We start from the raw sequence: 25577 nt of genomic DNA, 5'->3' as shown, positions 1-25577 counted from the left end.
AAGGGGTACAAGGTCCCAAATTGGATCAGGTCTAAGTTAGGAGGGGTGACCCTACAGGAGAAACCTTGCAGAAAATATCTAGGAGTAATCCTAGACAGTAAGCTGTCATGGAAGCTCAACGTGGAGGAGAAGGTGAAGAAGGCTTCAACGGCACTTTATGCATGTAAAAGAATGCTGGGGTGTACGTGGGGCTTATCGCCCTATCTTTCTCATTGGGTTTTTACAGCGATTGTAAGACCTATACTATTGAGTTCTTGTTTGGTGGAAAGCCACACAAAAAGCTACCTACCTCAAAAAATTAGAGGGGGTATATAGACTATCAATACTTAGCATTACGGGAGGCGTGAGAACAACCCCGACAGCTGCACTGTATGCCATTCTGCCCATTCCACCTGTAGACCTGGTAGCAAAGAACATAGCGTTAATAACTGCAACCAGGCTCGGTGCATCGGGGCAGCTTGAGCGCCGACCATACGGCCATAGTAGTATAGCGTCATCAATCACAAGACGAACAGACTACCTGATTCCCTATCTGCGCTTCGAGGGCGATCTTAAGGCCATAATAGAGGTGGACGGTTGGCGCAAGGGTGCTCAAATGGCGGACGAGGAAATACATGTGTACGCAGATGGTTCCAAAGTAGTGGAAGGAGTAGGGTCTGCGGTATAATGTGCTGATCCGGAAATAAACAGGTACTACAGTCTGACAGATTACTGTAGCGCTTTCCAAGCGGAAATAGTAGCCGTAACCGAAGCAGTAGAAACCCTGGAAGAAAATGGCCCAAGCTGCAACCGTGTTACCTTTTATATTGACAGTCAAGCAGCAATTAAGGCAATAATCTCGCATAGCACAGCATCTAAATGCGTGTTAGAGTGTAAGCAGTCCCTGGAGAGAATCGGGACAGGGAGAAGCATAGTTCTATATTGTATCCCTGGGCATATGGGAATAGATGGGAATGAAAAGGCGGACGAACGAGCTAAAAATGGCGCATACCTTGAAGCTTTCTCCGTAGACGTCTCAATTAGACTGGGCGAAATTAAGCGAAGGCGAGAGGTGCACATGATCGACCAAGCAGGAAAGGCGTGGGTTCTAACGCGGGGCTGTAAAGTGTCGAAGATTATGTGCAGGTCTTACAACCTTAGACTAACAAAGTTGCTTCTATCATAAAAAGAGAGGACTGTAGACCCATGACGGGTATTCTGACTGAACACTGCCTTCTGGCGTCACATGCCTTTAAATTAGGCTTGGTCAGTGTTAGCAGATGTAGTAAGTGCGGGCTGGAGGAGGATACGATCGAGCACGTTCTGTGCTCTTGCCCTGCGCTTGCCAGGCTAAGACTCCAGCTATTAGAAGTGATACAGCTGTCAGATCTTCAAGCAGCAAGTGGCTTAAATCCTAGGAAGCTTCTGGTATTTGCCAAGAGGACGGAGTTATTTTAAAACATAGGTCCTAGCTTTTGATAGGGTTTTTCAATTTGGTCGTTAAAACAAACTTCTGGTAATACTACGGACTTATTCAGTCTATGTGAGGTCCTCGTGGACCCACCAGTTCAACCTTCATTTTGCTCAATGGTGATTTCCCCTTGTTTTGTCTCCAAAGCTCTCAGCTGAGTATGTAATGTTCTGTTACACCTGAACTTAGCCTTCCTTACTTGTTTCAATTTCATTTGCTCATTTCTCAAAAACATTTGCCCCTGGATGTTGGAAAGGGTGCAGTTTCTACAATCAGCTAACTGCTCCCGTTCTCCGTTCGCCGATTCCTTTGGTAATTTTGAGTACCCGTCAAATCCAAATTTTCACAGGTGAGCTCTACCTTTATCGTACTGAGCAAAACTTCAAAGTTTTACCTCATCGGGAAGTTACTTAAAATTCGATCGCAAGGTAGAATTGGTTTCCTTCTTCCATGTAATATTGTGCGCCATACCGTGTTTTGAGCCGTGCTCCAAGCTTCAAGCCTCTAACTCGTTTAAGATAAATGGATTGCCAGGAAGACGCTTAAAGCCCGATCCCAGAAAAGTTTCTTAGTCAAAGAAAATCGACACTGATGATGGCACAACGCCGAAACCGGTTTGTCTCGAAACCAAATTTGACAAGGGATGACGGAAAATCGTTCCAATATAGATTAGTAAAAGTGGTTCACGCTTCTGCGGCACTGCGGATGAGACTGCAGAGGACATTTGAGTTAACAGACTTTTTGAATTGAAGAGCGAATAACAGACTGCAATAGCAAAACGCAATAATTTGTTCAGATTTATTTTGCCACTAAAGAGATTTTAATATATTTTTTCCAGACAACATTTTCGGAAAATGCATACCAACAACCGGTGTAGATGTGGAGGATATCGAGAAGTGAGTATTTACTTCCTCCTTTACTCAAAATATATCTAATCGCATGGCTAAACTCCATACAACTCCAACTTTACCTACCTTCATCTCTTTCAGAACACCCCTCACCGAGGAGCAGTCTAACGCCCTCGCCACCATGCTGGAAGAGTTACAGGGTGCCGGACTGGGGTGGGATCATCCCTACGTACAATGTCGCATACAAGGTGCACTCTACTCATTGCAGAAAAGGACACAACTACCACCGAATTTGTGCGCAAATCTTTCACCCGTACCTACAGGCATCGATTCTGCAGGCGCAATGGCTTTCGTACGCTTCCAACAACCCGAAGTAGATTATATTGATGAGCGTTATTATTATCCACCGTTAAAGAAACAACAACAATCGATGGGCAACAGCCTTAATACGATACTCCATCAATTACGAATACAAGATCGTCAACTGCGTCATGATCCGATGGAGCTGGAACATTTCGGCAAATTGGATGTACAAGATCCGTCACTCGCAGCACCGAATGTAATGGATGCCTTCTTGGAGAATGAACGGGCACGCATACAACGCGAGCAATTGGAACGTGCGATGGAAATCGAAGCAGCACAAGCCAATGCGGCGCGTAATCGTTTGGAACTATATCATATGTTGGCAGCCTCCGAACCAGATCCACAACCATATCAAAGAAATCCAAGTAGCGCCATTGAAAAATTGGAGCAGGTAGTTGAGCGTGAACGTGAGGCAGCTGCAAAAGTACAACCACCGCCACCGCCGCAACCACCACTACAACTAGCACACCCACAATTACCACAACTACCAATTTTAGTGCCCGATGAGTTGTCGAACGATTCTAGTGACCTCTACTTTCCCGATCATTTTGCCTCGTTCAAACGCACTTCGAGCAAACAGGCGGCTGTTGCAAAACCGGTGCAACGTTCATTCTTTCGTGAATTGGCCGCTGAGCAAGGTTTAAGGCAAGAGCCAACATTAAGGCGTGATCTCGATGAGAATGAGATTGATGAAACCGATTTAACGCTTCTGCCCGCCTACAAGCGTAACAGCGCAGACGATTACGCCGACGAGTCCGAACGCAAGCAGAAAGCTTTCGAGGATAGTCTTATACGTAACTCTTTGACACCATTCGAAGAGGAAGCAATGCTCTCCTCGAATACTTACGCGCGTAATGCACAGAAACCGCGTCCAGTCTTTACAGAGGGTGGTTTGGTGTATGTTCCCGAAGATGAGGAGGAGGTGCGCAAAGCTAAAGCGCGTGAAATATTCGATAGCATGTTTGGTTTTACGCGTCATGAACGTTTGGATGTGAAAAAGCCAGGGCCAATGATCGGACCACCGCCCAATGCAGTAGAGTCGACGGATAATCAAAATAAAACTATAGGTGCAAAGGAGGTTCTACCAGCGCATATTAAAGGCAGCAAAAAAAGCAGCAAGAAAAAGAAGGTGCTAAAGGAACATTCCGATGAAGATCATGCTCCGCACACTGTCGATACAGAATATGCGCATGTGTTCGTCAAGAATCCGTAAGTTTGAGATTTTCATTACAATTTCGCTCCTTAAATACTAACTAATCTTTTTGGGATTTTTCAGTATCGATAGCTGGAACGATGGTGTGCGCATCATGACCGAATTGGCCAACATACTACACATGCAAGGATACTTTACCTATTTAACGTAAGTTAAAGAGCTTTTGTGCTTTCAACGAAAGCTTAACTAAACTGATTTTCCACTCTCTCTCGAATTTTTATGCACAGCGTTCAACCGCACGAAGTCTCGTTCCGTGTGAACTCGAACAATCCCGAGCACAAAACTGCCGCCGATATCGCACGCGCTATCAACGAGAGTCGAGGCGTTAAAAATAACATCCTTCGTCGTCTCGGCGTCACTGTGCTACATGCCGGTGTAGGCGATAAAATCAGAGATGAAACCGATGGTGTTTCCGCCGCACGCATTGAACTAGCCGAACAGGGACCTGATGTTACGCATATTATGGCTTATATGTTTGCTGGTGCTGGTGCCGCCGCCGTTATTGTCATTTTTGTCACCCTTATACTAATCAAGCGCCACGATAAGAAACGCGACAAGTTAGGTGGCCTACAATCGGGTGTGGCTGGCGCTGAGAGCTGCAGCAAGGACTATCAAGATTTATGTCGCGCACGCATGGCTGGTAAAGGTAGCGCATCGGAAACGGTGGCAAGTGGTCGCATAACTTCGCTAACCAAAGAAAATGATCGTCCACCATCATCGCGTTCGAGCACCTCATCGTGGAGTGAGGAGCCGGCAATGACGAATATGGATATCTCAACCGGACATATGGTTTTAGTGAGTTGAACACAAGTCGAGTTTGCTAGTTCTATTTTTCTAAATTGTTTATTCTTCTTTATTTGATTTTTTTAGTCTTACATGGAGGATCACTTGCGTAATAAAGGTCGTTTGCAGCGTGAATGGGAAGCCTTATGCCGCTATGAAGCCGAGCCCAGTGCGCGCGATGCAGCTCACCAACCGCAATGCATTAACTTGAACCGGCCAGGCGCTCCGTTGCCCTATGATCATTCGCGTGTTGTGCTTAATCACTTGGCCAACGCTGAGGGATTGGATTACATTAATGCATCGACAATTGTAAGTGCGAGTTTGGCTAACACTACTGATTAAGTTTTAAGATATCTGAGGATATATCGTACTTAGCTTTTCCACAGAATCTCAGTCACTATTTTTATATGTAAACTCAGAATTGCGATTACAGGACATCACTAGCATGCTGAGACGTAGACTTCCAAGACAACGGTGAGACGTGGATCTCCTAATGTACGCGCGTGGTACCATGAGATACCGAAAATTCATGGCTCGCTAGTTTGCAATACCATCCGCCATCAGAAACACTTCTATGAATTACTCCATACTGAAATCGTAGCCGAGCTCCGTTAGTGGCTAAAGGGCGGTTTTTGCTAGGTTTTATTCAAGGGCGTTTGTTTGGAATAGATTGGAAGCGAGGTTTGGCGAGAAATGCACAAGAGTCTCGTGGTTTTTTCCTTCCTTATAATAACTAAACTGCCAGGTTGCACACCATCGGGCTTTAGAGCTCAATGATGTAATGAGTACACCAAATTAGCAGCAGTGTCAATTCTTCTAGGAGCAGTAGAACAACCACCGCCTCCAAATAACTATGGAGCGGAAGGAATACAATCTCAACTCCCGCTCTCTGAGGCAGACTCTTTCAGGTTGTTCATGCAATTAGTTCTTACAGACTCGCCCAGATATTCCTTATCGGCTCCTGCCTCCCTGCTTACTAGTAAGAAGGTTACGTGGCATCTAGCTTCAGGGGTTACCGGTTGAACCAACAACGGGACGTCATTAGGCAAGCCAGCAACCTTTCTTACCGATATTTTTTTAAATTTTAAACCCAAAAAGTTATCCCCAAATGGTCAAGTGATGCGACCTTGCTTAAAGGAACTGCGCTCTGCTAGAGCGGAGGTAAATAGCTATCCCTTACGAAGTTGGGCGCTCAGTTCCGCACTCTTTGTAGAGCACGAAGAATTTACGCTCACTGCATGTCACAGGTACTGATCAGACGTTGATCAGACGTCCATTTTACAGATCTCAAATACTTTATAGAACCTGTTTTGATTAGAGTCTATGGCGAATTTCATTTAATGGCTTTACCGTCTTCCAAAACGTACTGGAGTCTCCAGCTTTATCCAAGGAGACAATTAAAAATATTAACGAGACTGTTTTCGTCCGACCGTAACCGTACTCAAAGTTTTTGCCTAAGTACATCCAGTACTTAAAACTATCTTGAGATATTTAACGGATGTAAATTAAAAAAAAAAAATATTTCAAGACAAGCTTTTTAGGCTCCTTCTCATTGAAGGACCCTCTTATCAAGTAGTTTTTGTGCTGGTCAAGTAGTTTTTGTGCTGGCTCCGGGAATCTCCAATAACATTCAGTTCCATAAATAATCATTGATCTCTTTTTTATACCACTTCTTCCATTTAAACTTCCAGACCGATCACGATCCAAGGGCGCCAGCCTATGTTGCAGCACAAGGACCACTCCCAACAACTCTGGCACATTTCTGGCAAATGATTTGGGAACAAGGTGCCGTCGTTATTGTGTCACTGTGTCGCTTACAAGAAAATGGCGAAATTGCATGCGCACGCTATTGGCCTGAAGAGGGAGCCGAAGTATATCACATTTATGAGGTAAGTGTTGTGTGCAACATTGAATGAGAAAAAGGATTTATATTACAAGACTTTTCTTTTTGGAATTTTTAAAGGTTCACTTGGTAAGTGAGCACATTTGGTGTGACGACTACCTTGTACGCTCGTTCTACCTGAAAAATTTACGCACCAGCGAGACACGTACAGTGACACAATTCCATTTCCTTTCTTGGCCGCAAGGTGGTGTACCGGCGCAAGCGAAGGCGTTATTGGATTTCCGAAGGTAAGTGAGAAGCTTTGTTCGAATAAGGTATGGAGAAAGATAGGGAGAATGATCGGAAAAAACTCTGGGAGACTGAAATTAAGCTTTGGATAGAGGAGTAGAAGTAGATACATGCACAAAAAGAGGAAGAGAGAGTGAGAGAGATGGAAATAGTGGCAGAAACTAAATAGAAGAGATAGGGATTGAAGTTGTTAAAGGCAAATAAATTAAAATATACATGGGAAAATAAATTGAAATATATATAGAAATGGGGATTGCAATTGCGAAAGAAAGAGATAAGGAAAGGATCCGTCCCATCAAATATTATATATATCACCGATCTTTAGTTTTTTGTTAAAATTTTTAAAATTAGCCAGTTTTATGACACAGTTTTTGAACTAACTTAACTGAAGAACCAAAAATCCAAAATTGCTTGGACCTCGATCGATGTATAGAAATAGTTCCGATAAAGTCCCAAAAACCTTCCCCAACTAGGCCCGAATCGATCGCTAAGCAGTTTCAAAAGTACAACCAATAAAAAAATTTAAATATTCCGGTAAAGAAACTTAAACATTCTGGTGTAATCCAAAAATTGTATCAAAATGATCCATGGAACAATTCTGAAACTATCCTGTAAAAGTTTTAAATAGAGGTAAAATGATCGCATAAAAAATTCCGAAGTAGTACGAAAATAATCGGTAATACCATCCCAAAATTAGAAGTGATCTCAAAAAAAAAAAGAAAGAAATAACTTCGAGAATAATCCCTTATTCGTATTCAAATTATACCGAAAATAACGTCAAAATTATCGCGATGTAGCTCCGAAATACTCCTGAAATGATCGCAAAAAGTGTACCAAAATGATGGTAAAAAAATGTTTAAAATGTCATAAAATTAAACCAAAATGATCTTAAGATAGGCTTGGAAAAATCTGAAAGGGTTAAAAAGAGTCCCAAAATGATTACGAAACAATTTCGAGATAATCTCAGAATGACCCAGAAAATGTCCTCAAACTTTCATCAAAACAAATCCGAAATTATTATTACCACAAAGGGACAAATCATACTGAAACCCATTTATAAATGATCCGGAATAGTTTCGTAAAAGTCCCAAAATGATATCAAAATATCCCCAAATTTTCCAGTAAACAATCCCGAAACTGTCCTGAAAGGGAACTGAAGCAGTCCTTAAATGAATCCAAAATAGGCGCGAAATAATTTCGTCAAGGTCTCAAAATGAACCAGAGATAATCCCGAAATATCCACTGAATACGAAACAAATAGGCCCGATTTTCAGTGCGAGTTTAAACTATAGTTCAAGTTGACTGGCGGCCGCGATGGTGTGGTGGCAGCATACATCGTCTACCAAACCGAAGGCCCTGGGTTCAATTCCCGGGCAATGCAACATTAAAAATTTATAAAAATTTCTAAGCAATGTCGCCCCTCGGCAGCGCTTTGGCAAACACTCCGGATGCATTGCTTCCATAAAAAGCTACTCAATGAAAATTCAGCTGCAGTTTGGGGTCGGCATAAAACATGTAGGTCCCGTCTGGCAAATTTATAGGGAAAATTAAAAGGAGCACAAGAAAATTGTAGGAGAAGCTCGGTAGAATGGAGTTTAACCTTGCCTTATTCGTCGATATCGTAAAATTGTGCTATTCAACTTAGTTAAAATGGCCAAAATGGCAAAGTTAAACTTTATTCAATTTTAAGTGGAGTTGAAACTCGCACTGAAAAACAGGCATTAGACCACAGGTCGTCAGCTTGTGAAATAATTATTCGCGCTCACTTCGTATATATTATAATTCCTTTTTATTTAGCAAACGTCATTGAGCAAACGTTGTGCAAAATCGGAGGAGCCTGTTGTTTCCTGGCGTTCAGTGTCGACAAATATGCGTGCATATAACCTGCCTCGTTGCTCATTAACCAACGACTAAACCTACACGACTACGATGGCAATACTCTTACTGCCTTAGACTCGAAATTGTAAGATTTAAAAAACATTTCAGGGAAGGTTCTTAATATTCCCAAATTGCTTTGACTCGATCTATAGGACCCAGCTACAAAATATGATTGCTCAAGGTCAAGTAGCCTCAGAGTTAAACCGATTAAAAAATGGTCTATGGGACAAGGGAGGATATGAGAATGGGGTGCCATTGCCCACTCTTTAAAAATTATGACAGTTCAGCTTATAATATTTATCGAACAATGTAAATTCTGGTACGCGTGGCACGTATATTTAAAAAAAAGCAGGCAAAAGTAAATCATGCAATTAAAAATAATAGCTGTGAATCCAGAATCTAGAAAACAATAAATCAAATACACTCAAATTAAAATGATTTTTTTTTTTCACCTTACAGAAAAGTCAACAAATCCTATCGCGGACGCTCTTGTCCCATTGTCGTCCACGGCAGCGCTGGCGCTGGCCGCACTGGTGCCTATATACTCTTAGATCTTGTGTTGGGACGTATGAATAAGGGAGCACGTGAAATTGACATAGCTGCAACCCTAGAACATTTGCGTGACCAACGTGCCGGACTTGTAGCTACACGACAACAATTCGAATTTGTACTCATGGCTGTGGCCGAAGAAGTGCATGCAATTTTAAAAGCTCTCCCAGCAAACCAATCGAATGAGAAACGTGAATTAGAGGGTGTAGCAAGAGAGCAAACAACAACTGGTACACTAAAAGAAGAAGAAGCAGGCAGCGAGGAGGTGGCAGACATAGCAACAACTTCGAAAACGGCCAAAGAAGCGGCAGGCAAAACAATAACGCAAGCAGGTGGAGAAAGCAGTGCCAAAGGAAAGAACGAGAAACATAAGGAGGGTGAAAAGGAGCGTGATAAGAGTAGCAAAGCGGAGGTGAAAGAGTCAAAAGCAGCGGCGGGTGTAACAGCAGCAGCGACATCTGCAGTAACGGCGACCCCAACTAAAAGTGCGTCGGTGAAGAAGTAAGCGGCGTTGTAGGAGGTAGCGGCTGCGCTAGCGGCAACGGCGGTGAGTGTTGAACGCACGCGTTTTGAAAACGCGCGTGTGGGAGATGTTCTTTTCACAGTTTTTTATTTTTCATTTTTTTTATTTAAAATTTATTGAAAGTTGTAAACTTTAAGTTTATATGTATACAATTATTTTTTACTTTTTTTTTTGAGTTTCAGTTGACGGCGCGTAGCAAACTGATAGGTTCGAAAAAGGCTAAACGTGGTTGGCAAGAAGCAAGTTTTATTAAACATTTCTTTAATTTGTTTTCTATTTAAAAAAAAATGTTTTTTTTCTTAAATTTTTTTTTTACTAAATTTAATGAAAAAATTTTCCTTTATTTAAAAATGAAAACTAAAGTAAAAAACAAAGCTTAGATGCAAAATTTACTCTGTACTTTTATAAAATACGCATAACCCATTAAAACACTAACAACATACTACACCCACACTACTCGTTTTAGTAAGCCGCGCATGCGTGCACGGTTTGCTTTTCTATTAACGCGTTCGCTGCTTCAATAAACCCATACAATCCAGCCCATTGAAGCGGTACGTCTTATAAAAGTGAATCGCGCATGTGTGGCACAAATGCATACATATACACAACACACACCCATAATTAAATATGTTTGTGCAATTTAAGACAGCATGCAAAAAAGGCAAATATTTGTTTATTAAAAAATGTATAAGAAAATTTTTGAGAACAAAAACTTTAAATTATGATAAATTATATATTATTACATATTATAAATGTTTATTTAAAATGAGTAAAATATATATACATATTATTAATTAACTACATATATATACATATACATACATATTCAAAAATATGCTATTAAGTATGAAAAAAAAAATATAGCTGTATAATCATTGTGCATAGTAAGAACAAAAAATTGAAATAACCGTATATTTATGTGCTACAAGAGCTGTTATACAATTTACCAAAAACTAACAAACACTTTATAATACTTAAATGGGAGCTTTTTGTGGAAAAAAAAAGCATCGCATACAAGCAGGCGCTGGTTTTTTATTTTTTATTTTATTTAAATAATATACCAGCGCTTAGCAACAGACATCACAAAGAAATCTGCAAAAAAACATATTTTCCAAGCTTTTAATTTAAGCTTTCAAAAAAGGTCGCCACTAACCCCACCCCTAGAACTGATATACACCTCCACCTAACACTTCTAACAAGCAAATGAAATTGATTAATATTTTAATAAATAAATATATTAGTATATATATGTTTTTAAATGTTACAACAATAATAAAAACTATTTTTATGAAATTTTATTGTGATGTGCAAAAAATTTTTTAAAAAATATTGAATAAACAAATATGTATTTAACTAAATTCCAATGTCTTTCCAAACAAAAAAATGCGCTAAAATCATACATATACCATGTTAAAATACATACAAATATTATATATATCAATTTAATTTGTACCTTAGCAGAAATATAAAAAAAAATTATTAAAACTCAAAATTTTTGTGCGAAATCATAAACATTCCAAACATATATATTTACAATGTATTTTCATTATATTACAAATACAAGGCATACATAAATTAACCACATATAAGTATCTATAAAACTACATACAAACCATAATTATTTAAATTATTTATGTGTATGTAGTATATTTAAAAAGTACCACATCATATGCATTCCGAACCTAAGATAAACGCAAATTTTTATTGTTAATTAACATAAATTAAGCTTAATTTTAATATTCGTCCATGTATATTGGCAACTATTTGAAATTCTATGTGATATGAGCTTGTCAGCACCGAAAAAATAATAAGAAACACGATAAACAACTTTTCTTTAAAAGCACAAAATAAATTTAGCATAAAAGTTTAGTGTGAGCTTTCATTAGTAGGAAAAACTTAACAAAAACTTTAAGTGTAATTAGCTAAAAAGATTTTGTTGAGCTTTCAATCAAAAAGTTGAGATTTCACTCTAGATTTTGAGTTTTTTCTCAAAAATTTGATTTTCACTCAAGAGTTTGAACTTTCACTCACAAAAAGGGACTTGTTACAAAATGTGAGCTTTTACTGTGAAATGTTCTAAAATTTCAGCAGTCACTCAAAATGTAAGTTAAGTTAAACTTTCGTTAAAATTTGACATTTTAATAAAGTTTGGCATTTATCCAATACTTTCAAAATTTTAAAATCCAATTAAAACTAGAGCTTTTACGTCGACTACGTAGCTCCCAGTTTTTATATGAGCTAGTTTATAGAGATCTTTCACTCGTTGGCGAAGCTTTTACTCAATGTTGAGAGCTTTCACTCTACAAATATTGATATCTTTCCCACTCAGAAGTTCTGCCTTTAAAATTTGAACCATTCAAGAAATGATGAAGTGTAAAATAAAAACAGTCAAGCTCGATTGAAAAAAAAAAGTTTTCACTCAGGAACAGATTTATAAAACTTAAATTTTTGCTGTGAGGGTTTACTTCGAAATGGAGTTTTTTTACAAAAGGAAATTGACGTTAAAATCTAAGTGCTCATTTTGAACTGTGAGCATTTTACCATTTGAAGCTTCTGTTTCTTTAATTTATAAAATGTAGCTTTCCTCACACTCTCCTAGTAGTTACACCAGAGCAACAAACACAAGCTTTCACACAAATATATGATCTTTTCGCACACAAAAAAAAATATGAGCTTTCACTTACAAGCATAAGCTTTCATTCTATTTATGCAATAAAACTTTAAAAACATAATTACTTCATAATTCGCATATGTCGCTCTTACCGCGTATGTCTTTTACATAAACATATACATATACATAATTATGTGTTAATCTATATAAATATACTTTTCATATACACATGTTTTGGTGCATGTTTAAACACACAATGCATAGAAAATTTAATGTATATTTATTAATAGATATAATTTTCATAGGGCTTCATTGCATATGATCGTATTTCAAAATTTCATAATTTGCAAAATTTCGTGTAAAATACAATTTTACTTAACTTTTCTCAAAGGCAGCTAAAAATTGTAAAACTTTGCAAATTTGTTATTTTGAATGCATCAAAAATAAAACAAAATTCAGGAGCACAAGCTTTCATAAAAATCAGATGTTCCAAAAATTATGTAAAATGTAATTTTTAAAACTTATTAAATGCGAAATCATTATGACGTGTAAATTAAAAAACAAATATAACAAAATTTAGCGGGAATGAAAATAAATTATAATAAAAATGTCTAACTAACTAAAAACAAACAATATATGATGTCAAGTGATTACTGGAAAACATGAATAAAAAGTTATACTGTCATAAGTCAGCAAGAATTATTTTCAATGAGAAGTAACGAATTTGGGAGCTTAATATTCTATTGAGCTTACCAATGCATTAGTTACTGCTTATGGAAATTAATAGGCACTATAAAAAGCAGATTCAGCCGCACAAAACAATAAATTCCAATGAAAAATACATGGAAATGATTAAAAAACCACACCAATGTCTAAAAACGCACACGAACAAAACAGCACACCAAATATATATTCTTGTTAATCATTAATTAATTCTGAAAGCTCTGTTGTATGTAGACAATTTTGATTTGAATAAAAAAAATGTCTCACTACCTTCAAAAAGAACTAAATAGTGTATTCAAAACTGGGCAACTCTGCCGACAACGACATATTTAATATGTTCTTAAGATTGCATTGTATTTTAATACGAAGCTTACATTCCAAATTATAGATTTTATTACATTTAGGATGCAAAATCCAGCGCAAGCTTTTTGCAAGAATTGAGCGTCTACTTTGTCATAAAATCAAATTAGTTTTCTCAACTGCTGATTTTTGCAAATTTGGATCAACGTTTTTCAATTGCCATTTGTGTTAGAAAAGTAAAAGTGGTGACATGGAAATTGCTGATTTACAAGCCTATTGCAAGCCTAAAATTGATTGGTTTAATTCTGATGTCTTCTCGATATACTACAATTATTTGAGGTATCCTGGGTCTTAGTTACTTTCAAAACTTTAAATAAAAACGTTGTATAATACTTTGATAACCGCAAGGTTACTACTGTGTGATGAACTTCCGTAGATCATTAAGGTTAGAACCACTTTGCTAGATGAACTGTGTGTCGATGTCCTTTATGATACAAAATTTACAGGATTATCACAAAAAACCTACATTTCTGCACATTTCGAACCTGCAACCTGCAATTTGCTAGCGTCTTATGTTCATTCAATATGTGGCCTTTTCAAAGGTCATTTGAGATGTGATAGTTCATGAAATCTAAATAATTCGTAAAAAATTCTACAGCACTGCATTGCCTAAAATCATTTAGTTAACTCAACTTTGTATCGATAGTGCTTGTTCCAGAAATCAAGCGAGTATACCAAAAAAAGTGCAGTATCTGGAAACCTTTTTAAGAGTACATTGGAGTTGTTTGTATCATATGTATTCTCAAAAAAATTATTTTGAGATACAGTCTCTCAATGAATTGACAAAATTCGAAAAACTCCATAGGAGAACTTTAAAATTCAACTTTCACTCGATCTTCTTAAATATTAAGTCTTTGTTCTCATAGGTAACAGCTGTTCTTCATATATTTTGAATCGAACAGGGCGTTCTAAAACAGCAAAGCAAGTTTAAATCTTCATTTGTCAATATTTACCCAATTGAAAAGCACTTGTTTATACATTGGTATACTAAAAACAGTGGTACAAACTACATTTCATGCATAATACTAAACAAAAGCCCTTCCGACGAAGTTCTTTAAAGTTTAGGCACAATAGGAAAATATACATATGTTGCCGACAAAATTAGCACAACACAATCATGGAACATACACGTCATCTTCCAGAAGAAACAAAAAACAAGCCAAAATTAATTAATAGATTACAAATTTAATAATGATATCAATAATTGTATTGATAACAATACTAAAATTGTAAAACAAAGATGAAAATATGTTTGAAAAACTAATAATTTGAAGAAAATTGTAATAGTACAAATCATTACAAATAAAAATTAGTCAATAACTCGCTGCTTTTTTGTCTTAGAAATTAGTTAACATACATAAGAGCGAGTAGCATGAAATAACAGTAATGAGTCAAATATTGAAAACTCCATTTTTGGTCTGTTATGGGAACCAATTTATGCCAAAATCAATCCTGAAACCATAAGACGTGCTTCGTTAACGCATTGGTAATTGCGTAGTTGTGCAATATGATGATGTGAATCATTATTGAAAGTATATTGGCAGTTCAAACAAGAACTTGTGCAACCAATAACGAAATATTTATTTACTTCAAATCACATAAGTTGAGTCCCACAACAACCTCAAATCAAAGCACATCAACATCAATTGAAAGTAAAATGTGCAGAAAAAACGCAATAGTACATTAACAGCTAAATTCTCTCAAATCCTTATAAAAAAATAGCATGAAGTAGAAAACAGTAGTGCATTTCATTGAAAATCAAGAACAATAAGGGATTTAAAAAAAAAATTTGCATATATTGAAAAAGAATTTGCGCAATGCTATCAAAGCATAGACAAAAATAGTAGTAGTAGAAATTTCACAGGAAACCGTGACAGCTATGCATAAATAACATCAAACATAATAAAAAATTTAAAAAGTTAGTTTACAATTTTTGAATATTAAAAAACAGTTTAAAAAGTATTCGAAATGTTATACGCAAGACAAAAAAAAAACAAAAAATCATGAAATACAAGAACAATTAGCGTTGTTTTTTTTTTTGTGCCGAAAAATGTTATCAAGCGTTAGAAAAGTTGTATGAAAATTAAACATATGATATAGAGGTTAGAAAGTTCGTTAAAATTATACGCAAATTGATTGTTTACAAGAACAGGACAAGTTTGAGAACAGAATTTAAAAATCATTAATATCAACATATATAAATAAAAAAACACATATATATACATTACTAATTGAAGTTAGAAAAAAATAAATAAAAATTTAAGTGAGCACTTTCTCGCTCCATAGCATAAGATTATTAAACTATACTTATGCTAAAAAATGTAAGTTAAAAATATTGAAATTTTATTTTGATGCGCGAGTTTCTTCTACGGAACTCAAACAACAAACACTACACGTTTTCAAAAAACAAACACTTATCAATTTTTTTTTTTGCAAACAAATAATTCAAAACAATATTACAATAACTGTGGGGATCTCGAAACACCAACACAATCTGAGATCCCAAAAAAGATAAAAAAATATCGTTAAATAAATAATTAATATTTAAAAAATGTGGTAGAAAAAATAAAATGCATTATTACAATACAAAAAACGTAAACATATATGAAATACAAAATGTTATAATTAATTAAACTAAACATATTAAGATACGTAAAACAAAGTTTATAGATGTATGTTCCAAGCAGAAGATTATATAAAAAACATGCGAATTCGATGTCATTTCTTGAAGCACTCAGCTTTGCATAAAAATATAAAACAAAAATATATTTAAAAAAAAAAATATATATATACATATAAACTAAGCGTTAAATATTTCAGAATTTTTCGAATTATAGCAAATGTAAGCAGTAAAAGTTATATATACATAAAAGTTAATACTTATCGTGTTGTATATACTGTTTCAAAGGTATATGTACATGTGTTTCAAAAAAACATAAAAATAAAAAAATTTTCCAGATTTCCGTACTTTTCTGAAAATAAACTTTAAACTTCACGCGGAAGAAAAGACTTCTAGATGGTTTCCATACAATTTCCTCGCCCTCTGTGTATGTAGTTGGTAACTCAAAAAAAAAAATTATATATAATGTGTTGAATATCCAATAAATAGCAAAATAGTTAATTAATATTTACATACATACACAAATATTTTAAAATATGAAAACGTACAAGTAGACTTATATCAAAATAATAATAACATTAAAAGCTGAAAAGACAAAACCATAATTATAATTTCGAACCCTGTTACAAACACATTTTCATGATGGTGTAAATGGAAACTATTTTAGTTTATTTAGAAAATTATAAAAATTTAAAAATGACAACAAATTAAAACTGAAAAAAAAAAAATAAAAAGAAAATAGAGAAATATAAAAGATAATTTAACTTAATATAACAAATTTAAAAGCACAAATAAAATAAAAATAAGCCCGTAAGTAAAGGCGGATCGAAAAGCGTCAAGGACTCTAAAATATGATGCAGTAACAAGTTAAAGTAAATGCTCTAAAACTGACAACTTAAACAGAGCTTTAAACAAATTAAGATATGAAAGCTATTTCGAAATGCATGTGCAAGGAATTCCGGAACACCAAGAAAATGAATATGAAGAAATCGGGAAGTACAAAAGCTTTAAGCTGCAAGAAACGGCAGGAACATAGTATTCAAATTAATATCAATAAAAAAGCTTAAGAAGTTAAAAGTGTAGAACTTGAAGGAAGTTTGTAGAACATGAATCTCACTGAATCGCAAGTCTCCAAGTTCGAAGTCGTAAGTCTCTAAGAGAAGTCGAACTCGAAGGTAAAGTAAGTAATGATTAGATAAAAAACCAATAAAAGCACCATGTAGCATATTTGATAACAGCGTTACAATTTCAAAGCTACTCTAAAGCCTTCCCAACTACAAACTTACAAGAAAAGCTTAACATACGTAACAACAATGAAATCACTTTAAAGATTGAAAAAATCTTTACACAACATCCGAAAGAACACTGAAACCAATAAAGCTCAACAGTCTGAGAAAATAGAACAACAGTTAAGCTTAAACTCTTCAAAGGTAATGGCTTCTATAAGAATAAAAAGGAAGACCAACGACAGGCGACAAGTTAACAACAAAAGCTTACAACAGTCTCAGAAAAACGAAATACGTATTAGCTTAAACTCTTCAAAGGCATTGTTTTGAAATGGAACGAACACTTTACTTCATATAGCAACTACCAATGGCGTCAACACATACTTTCTTTAGTACAATCAGAAGCTACATAAAAATGGAAAATGCTTAGTACAGCTATTGTATTTGTCAAATTATAAAAAAATCGGAATATGAATCAAACCAAAGTGAAATCAGACAACTTCAGAACCAACAAATAAAACCCAAAAAATCCAAACAAATACAAAATCAATAGACAAACGAAAAAAAAACAAATAGAAAACTATTTGAAACTTCTACCTCTCTGAGAAAAAAATACGCATTGTGTGGTATATATGGGTTTGAGTGGTTTGAAAAGAAGATATGGTATTATAAGTTCCTAACAAAGAAACCAACAACAACACAAATAAAAACTGGACGAAGATTTTAAAATTACGCACAAAAAAGACAGGAAAACCAAGGAATCAGAAAACAGAAGATAGGACCGAAGAGGCTAATACGCAAAAACAAAGAAATCTTACGACACAACATACCAGAGCAACTAAAATAGAAAAGTTTTTGCTCAGAAAGGAAACCTGCAAACGTTTCCTGCCACTGCAATGACCGGACCTTAAGGTTGGAAGAAGCACGCTCTTATAGTAATTAAAATCTGAGATTTAATAAAACTACTGACTTAGACATGCACCATACCTTTCCAAGACTTTGACTCAAATAAACGTACTGAGCTTAATTATAAATACAACAATTTGAGCATTACATTTTACCAAGACCTAACAACTTATTGTTTGTGCTGTGGGGGTGGGTGTTAAGTAGGTTATATAGTACAAAGAAAAAATATATATTTTTATTTAAAAAAACCATAATAAAAACTTCACAAAAAAAGTAGTTTTAAGCCAAGGAAGGCGTAACATGGAAAGTCAAAAAATGAATTGTCGGAAATGGGGGGTAAATCTGATGGATTTGGATTGGGTGTTTAAAAAGTGATTATGTTAATGAGCGATGAGACGCAAAGTTATCAATAAGCAGACAACAAAACAGAACTCAGAGAGAGGAGGAGTAAATGCAAACATATGTATTTTAAGTTTCACAGGGAAGTTCGAAGAAGTAATTTCATATACAAAATATCCTTAATGGTTTATTTTCTAGTATTGTGAATTATTCTTCGATTTAGTCAGTGTGCTTTGAAATACAGCTCTACCTATTTTGCCAAGCTTTGTTCTTGGAAAAAACACAAAGATTTGCAATCAATTAAAAATGGTTTCTAAGGTTCTGAGCAAATGAAATAAGCTGTACAGCACTTTCGGGAGCTTGCAAAGTTTTTTTTTTTTAATTTTACGCCTGAAAATATGTGTTTAAAATGATCTCAAAGAGCAAAAGAATTGAGAAATGCAAATGATTGAGAGCTGCATGAAAATAAGCTGTACAGCAGCGTCCAACTATATCTTAAATTTTCAAAGTTTGGGGAGCTTTCTTTTTCAACTTTTTTTTTAAAGAAGCCTTAAAGTAGGCAAGATTTAGAAAAGAAAGTTTTTGAAACATACTTTTTTGAATATATGAATTGCGTAGTTTTAAAACTCAACGCTTTTGATACATCTAAAGTATTTAAGTACAAAATCTGCCTTCCAGAGGCTTTATTGATACCAGCGCTTAAAGGTATGCAATTGGTTACATATAAGATTACTTAAATTCTATTTCAAGTACGACAAGGATATCCAAAGCGTAATAACATGTTTCATAGGTTATTTGCTGGGAAGTACATTTTCAGGTTTATTGCCTGAAGGTATGCAGTTCTTTTGAATTGAATCTTAAAATGTTCAGCTATTTGCCTAATCCCAAACTAGAAACGCATTTCAGAGCAGTGTTGACTGTTTAATATGTTTTACCAAGGAAGCCTCTGAAAATATGCGCTACTATTTGTTGGCTTATCTTATGAGTAATATTCGGCGTTCTTAATACTCGGGTAACGGTTTTCTTAAGCTAAAGCTTCAAGGTATGCTTGTTGTTGCCTGAAAAATTTTGTTGTACAAAATGTAAAAGTCGCAAATGTCTTTCTTAGTGGTGTTGACTGCTTGAGACGTTTTAGCTTTACAAATGAAACACCTAAAAGTATACAATACTACCCGTTGGCTTATGAAGTTAAAGGTTTTATGCGCTTTTACTAACTGAGTAGCAATTTTCTCAAACTCAAGTTCATGTCTGTTGTTGCTTGAAAACTTCTGTGATACAAATGTAAGGCCTGAAAGTATGCAGAGTTTTTGTTAACCAATCAGCCCGAAAATATGCAGAACTAATACTGTTGTTAGTTACTTTCTGTTGTGCGAAGTATACAATGAATCTGAAGAGTTTAATACGCTGAACAAAATATTTCAATAAAAAAATTAAAAAAACTCAAAAACTACAAATTCGAAATGTCTAAAATTGAGAACAATTTATTTGCCAAAAAATCGCTCTCTTACAAATAGCTCGCCTATATGAAGATTAGCACAAGAAAATTGAAAAATATATAATAATATGTGAATGTAACGTACAAATAAATGTGTGTAATTGCATAATTAAAATTTATAAAAAAAAAGTTAAATAAAAAATAGCAGCTGGGTATACATCATAATAACGAATGTAAAAATAAAAAAGTGCGTATTAGTAATAAAAAATATATAAAATTATCTGCTAGTTATAGAAAATGACGTTCAACAATTGTTAAAGGCTTACATAAATTTTATTTTAAAACAAACAAAAAATTATATAAAGAGATATATAGGTATGCGTAGAAGATATAAATATTAATGTTGTGTTTATTGTTCAAAATATAAATATATATGTAGCTATAAGAAATATTTCATAACAGTTTCATTTACGTAACAAAAAAACTCTACAAACTTAAAAGAGATTAACTGTCTGGGTGTTAATCTCTTTCAAATCAAGGTGTGACAACTCTGCCAAAACAATCCTCTACCTATTGTACTATATCTATACTATGTATGTATCTGTGTAATAAATGTGTAGTAAAATCTAAAGACACATAAACAACAACAACAACTAAAGAAGAAGAAGGAAAACAACAACCAAAAACACCACTACAAAAAAGACACCTTAAAACCAACAACAAAAAACAATGAATGAATACATTCAACAACACTGACATAAATGAAAAGTCATTTTTGTCTAAAAATACAAAAGATTTTTTAGACACATGATAATTCTCTCTATATGAATGTAAAAAAAAAATGATAAAAAAAGGCTTTCATGCATTTTTGGTTAGACAAAAAAAAATATTGTTAAAAAATGTTAATGAAAAAAAAAAATTGTTTTTGAAAAAAAAAACAGGTTTTTCAGAAGTTTGACAAGCTTCACTAGAATTAGCATAAAAAAAAATATAGAAAATATATGTTTATGTATTGAAAAATCTGTTAAAAAACTTGAATTAGACTATATGTGTTGTATTAGAAAAACAAAAAAAAAATAAATAAATAAACATATGCGTTTATGCTTAATTAAAAAAAAACAAAAAAACATTTTCCGCTTGAATCATATATAGCTACATATTTAAGGGTTAAATAAAAAAGTTATTTATTGAAAAAAATTATAAATAAATAAAAGTTATACTGGCTGAGTGCACAGTTCCTTATAAATTTGAAAAAAGAAAAATGAAGTAAAATATATATTATTTTTTTAACAAAAAATAATGGTAACCGACACCGACAGGATGGAATACACGTTACATACTAGCATAAACAACAAAAAAAAACATATACACCATACGTACTTAACATACATACCTACAAAAAGATTTTTTGCGATGTTAAAAAAAATGAAAGTTAAAAATCGTATTAAAGTTAAAACAAAATTCAGCTGAAATTCCAAAAAAAGTATAAATATATATAGAAAAAAAATGTTGCTTGAAAGTTGATAAAATAAAAACAAAATTGGAAAACAAAGAACTTGTTTCAAATAAAAAATAACAAATAAAAAAATCTTTAACTCAAAATACACTCAACTCATTATTTAGCACAAAAAACAAATAGAAACCATTAGCTGCGACCGAAGAAAATTACAGTATTCACAAAAATGTAAAAGCACAACAATACAACAACAATTACAAAGCTTGAATATGCTTGTAGTTATATGTTAAAAAATTGTAACAACAACAAATAAATGATTCAAACAAATACAGCAGGCGCTTTTTTGAGGAGTTTTGCAAGTATTAACAAATTGCATTTAAAAGCAAAATTTTCAAGAAAAGGAGAAGAAGAAATTTTGAAAAAGCTTATATGCGTGTGAATTTTTAAAATGAGTATTTTAAATAAACAACAAGAAATAAATTTATAATTATAAAAATCACAAAACATAAAAAATTGGTAAATAAATAAAAATTAAAAACATAAAATATAGATTTATAAAAAACAAAAAATTTAAATTAAAAATTATAAAATTTTAAAAACAAAGCATAATTAAAAATTTCGAAAAGAAAAATATTTTAATAAAAAATAAAATTACAAGCTTAAGGCTCGTTTTCTCGTGTGAACTTTGAAACTTATCTGCGCTTAAAAGTTAAATTTTGTTCCCAAAAAATGTTTTTTACTGGACAATTAAACGCTAAAGTTAACTGGAGAAAACGGGCCTAAATAAAATAAAATTAAAAAAAAATTATAAAAAAATAATAATTTTCAAACACACACCGGAAAAATTCAAGCAGAAACATAATAAAAAAAACAAAACAAATTTAAAAATCTACAAATAATAATTTTGATATACACATGCAATGCAAACTTACAAAAACAGTAAACCACAAATTCAAAGAGGAATACAATGAATTTAAATACAATAAAATATAAAATGCAAATGACATAAGATGCCAATAAAGAACGAAACCTACAATATATAGTAGAATTTGCAAAACCAACAACTGAAAATATGAAAAAGAAGAAAAACTTCTAAAATCAACAAAAGAACTTGGAAAAAAAAAGCGGAATTGAAAACAAAATATAAAAAAATAATATACAAAGCAAATAATAAATAGAAAGTCAATAAAAATTAAATCCCACGATATTAATAAAAGCACTCATTGAAAGAAAAATACAAAACAAGAAAAAAGTTAATGTAACAAAAAAAATCAATCATCTTCACCAACTTAAACAGCACATACATTAACAATGCGCTAAACGCTTATTCAGCTAAAGCACACAGCAGCAGCGCAGACACAAACCAGGGTGAAATAACAGTGAAAGTGCACTCTCAAGCAAGCTTAGCAGTATCTGTGGGCTTTCATGCTAAATATACATATGTACACGCACTGTGCACTTTTCCATTCAAATGTATGCATATACATATTTAGTTAGCTCAAATCACACTGCGCTCAAAGTATATATACTGCTCTACAAGTAAGTAAAAATAACGGTATTTAAAATACTTATCGCTCATAAAAATTACAATCATGCTCATATCGTTAGGCAGTCTTCTCCATATCATAACTACACTCAGTGCATACGATAAATAGTGAATAGAAACACCGTACACCGTGTATAAATTCTACATATGAATGAAAAAGCTCTAAAAAAGCACATCACAATTTTTAAAATTTGAATAAATTATAATAATTTTAGAAATGATGAAATAAAAAATATTTTTTACTATTGAATTTAATCAAACCTAAATTTTATCAAATTTTGTGTGTGCTTATTTTATTAGTTTGTGGCAAAATGTATGATTTTGAGTAAAAAAAAAAGCTCTTTACTGCAATTTTGAACTTTCGTAGCTCCAAAAATTAAACTCAAATTACTCGAGTTTAAGTTATTTATGAAAAGCCTTAGATTTTCACTCAACTCTAATTTGTTCAATTTTTTAAGTGAGTAAAACAAAATAACAAAAATTTGAGCTTTTTGAAAAATTTCGTACAGTTTCCTCAACCAAGAGAACGAAAAGCTCAATTATCCACTCAAACAACAAACTAGAAGTTCTTGAGACGCTTATATTCATTGATCTCTAACTTATAACAGGTTCTTAAAAAAATAAAACATTTTATGAAACAAATCGCTTTTGCTGCAGATAAGCTCAATTTCACTCATAATTGAATTAACTAAAATTTGTATATATTATAAGTGCATAATTTTTTTTTTTTTTTATTTAATTAAAATTCTTTAAACATTCTTTAATTTTATGTTGTACTCTAGTATTACAAAAACTGCACATCGCCCCATATCTCACTCAAAATCTTGAGCTTATATCAAACAACCCACTCGTACACCTACAATATCTCACACATTCAATATAAATATTATGTAATTGTGTATATGTATACGGTTATTTCAAAAAGGCAGCAACAACAATTTATGTTCGATTTGAATAGAAAAAATGTTAAAAAATATATGAAAATTATGAGAACGCAAGTTAAAACAATTAAAAACTATAAACTACAAAAAACAAAAAACAATCAAGCAGAAAAAACATGGAAGTATTTAATAAAATAATTTATAAATAAAGTGACTAAAAATTTCCTATCTAAATGTGTGAAAAGTAATACATACATATGTATGAAATAAAAAAAAAAGAACAATATCCACCACATTTGCAAGTATAAAAATTGTATAATAAAATTTAAATTTTGAAAATAAAAAATACATATAACAAGTGAAGCTTTAGAGCAGGTTTTGTATTAGACGATCCTTTTTTTTTTTAATTTTTTTTTATACCCCAAAGTTTGTGTTCCAAATTTAGCAAATTTTTGGTTAAAAAATTTAAAAAAATCTTCAAACAAATTTAGTTCAAAAAGAGCAAATAAATAAAAAAAAATACACTATAATACAAAACGTGTAACAATTAAAAATCGTATACTTAGATATAAACAAAATAAAACGCGTTTCATTGCATAAAAAGTTAAAAATATTAAAAAAAATCTGTCATTACCAAAGAAAAAATTGTAAAAAACTGTCTTACGAAAACACATATTTACAACAACAACAATATAAAAACAGTTTATAAAAGGCAATTAAAAATAATATGCACAGAAATGCTAACAATGCAAATCTGGGCATATTTACTTAAAAAAAATGTTAAAAGTAAAACAAAAAATTAAAACTAACAACAAAAAACAAAAATATTCAAAATCATGCTACAAATACTACAATAAACACAAAATTAAAACAAATGTTATATATGTGAAGTAAGACATGTTTTTGCTATCTATTTACCCACATATATAAATATATATGTATGTATATCTATTATTTATATAGTAAACGTATGTATTTATTATTGAAAATAACAAACAAAGAACATAAAAAACTAAAAATTAAAGGTATCACTAAAAAAATTATTCATGTTAATTTTAATTAATCAAAATATTCAATTAATTACGCAAAACAAAAAAAACTTAAACCATTTATGTATGTGTAAACTTATTCATCTAAAAATTTGTGTGTGTATACTATATACTTACCTAACATATATACAAAATTAAAAACGCCTAAGTAAAGCATGAAAAAAAACATGCACTCTTCTTTTCATATAAATAACTTCACTTACCTACTTAATTACTATCTGTCCATACTCAAGTATACACTTACCATTTGTTAAATTTCATTTCAAATTTAAGATCTCATACTTAAAATTTGGTTTCTTCATTTTTTATTTTATTTTTTTTTTTATTTCTCCAAACTTGAAGTAAAGCTTAAAAATAATATGATAATGAAGGAATGGAAAAGACTTGAAGAAAAAAAAAACACGAAAAAAAAAGTAAAACAAAAGAAAAACAAAAAAAAAAACCAAAAAAAAAACTAAAACTAAAACTAAAAAAATGGCTTTTAGTGTGTGCATTATTTATGATTTTTTCTTTACTTAAGGTTTTGGAAAGAACTCAATTTTGAAAATTTGTAATACACGTAAGTATTTTTCTTAAGGCACAAACACATCGTTGCGTCGTTTTGTCGCTTGCGTTGCGTCAACAGCTGACTTTGAACATACACCTTTTATTACCCATATTCTTAGTGCATAAGAAACTCAGCAGCTA

The 25577-nt window shown here is 33.0% G+C and overlaps 1 protein-coding gene across 6 annotated transcripts in view; it reads left to right on the top strand.

Annotated features, from left to right (window-relative positions):
- The window catches only part of IA-2 (tyrosine phosphatase IA-2), a 349021-nt gene extending 324896 nt beyond the window's left edge, over window positions 1–24125 (top strand). For all 6 annotated transcript variants that reach the window (XM_067767306.1, XM_067767305.1, XM_067767308.1 and 3 more), the window contains exons 4-11: window positions 2289–2346; window positions 2440–3870; window positions 3938–4021; window positions 4102–4669; window positions 4745–4966; window positions 6349–6546; window positions 6621–6787; window positions 9126–24125. In XM_067767306.1, coding sequence (XP_067623407.1) covers window positions 2289–2346; window positions 2440–3870; window positions 3938–4021; window positions 4102–4669; window positions 4745–4966; window positions 6349–6546; window positions 6621–6787; window positions 9126–9720 — 3323 coding nt within the window. In that variant the 3' untranslated portion in view covers window positions 9721–24125. The remainder of the gene's footprint in view (window positions 1–2288; window positions 2347–2439; window positions 3871–3937; window positions 4022–4101; window positions 4670–4744; window positions 4967–6348; window positions 6547–6620; window positions 6788–9125) is intronic.
- Window positions 24126–25577: the final 1452 nt, after the last annotated feature.

Source organism: Eurosta solidaginis, chromosome 2 (assembly GCF_040869045.1).
Source record: "Eurosta solidaginis isolate ZX-2024a chromosome 2, ASM4086904v1, whole genome shotgun sequence".
Classification (NCBI taxonomy): domain Eukaryota; kingdom Metazoa; phylum Arthropoda; class Insecta; order Diptera; family Tephritidae; genus Eurosta; species Eurosta solidaginis.
The sequence above is the reverse complement of the archived record's forward strand: the minus strand, read 5'-3'. Positions and strand labels throughout refer to the sequence as shown.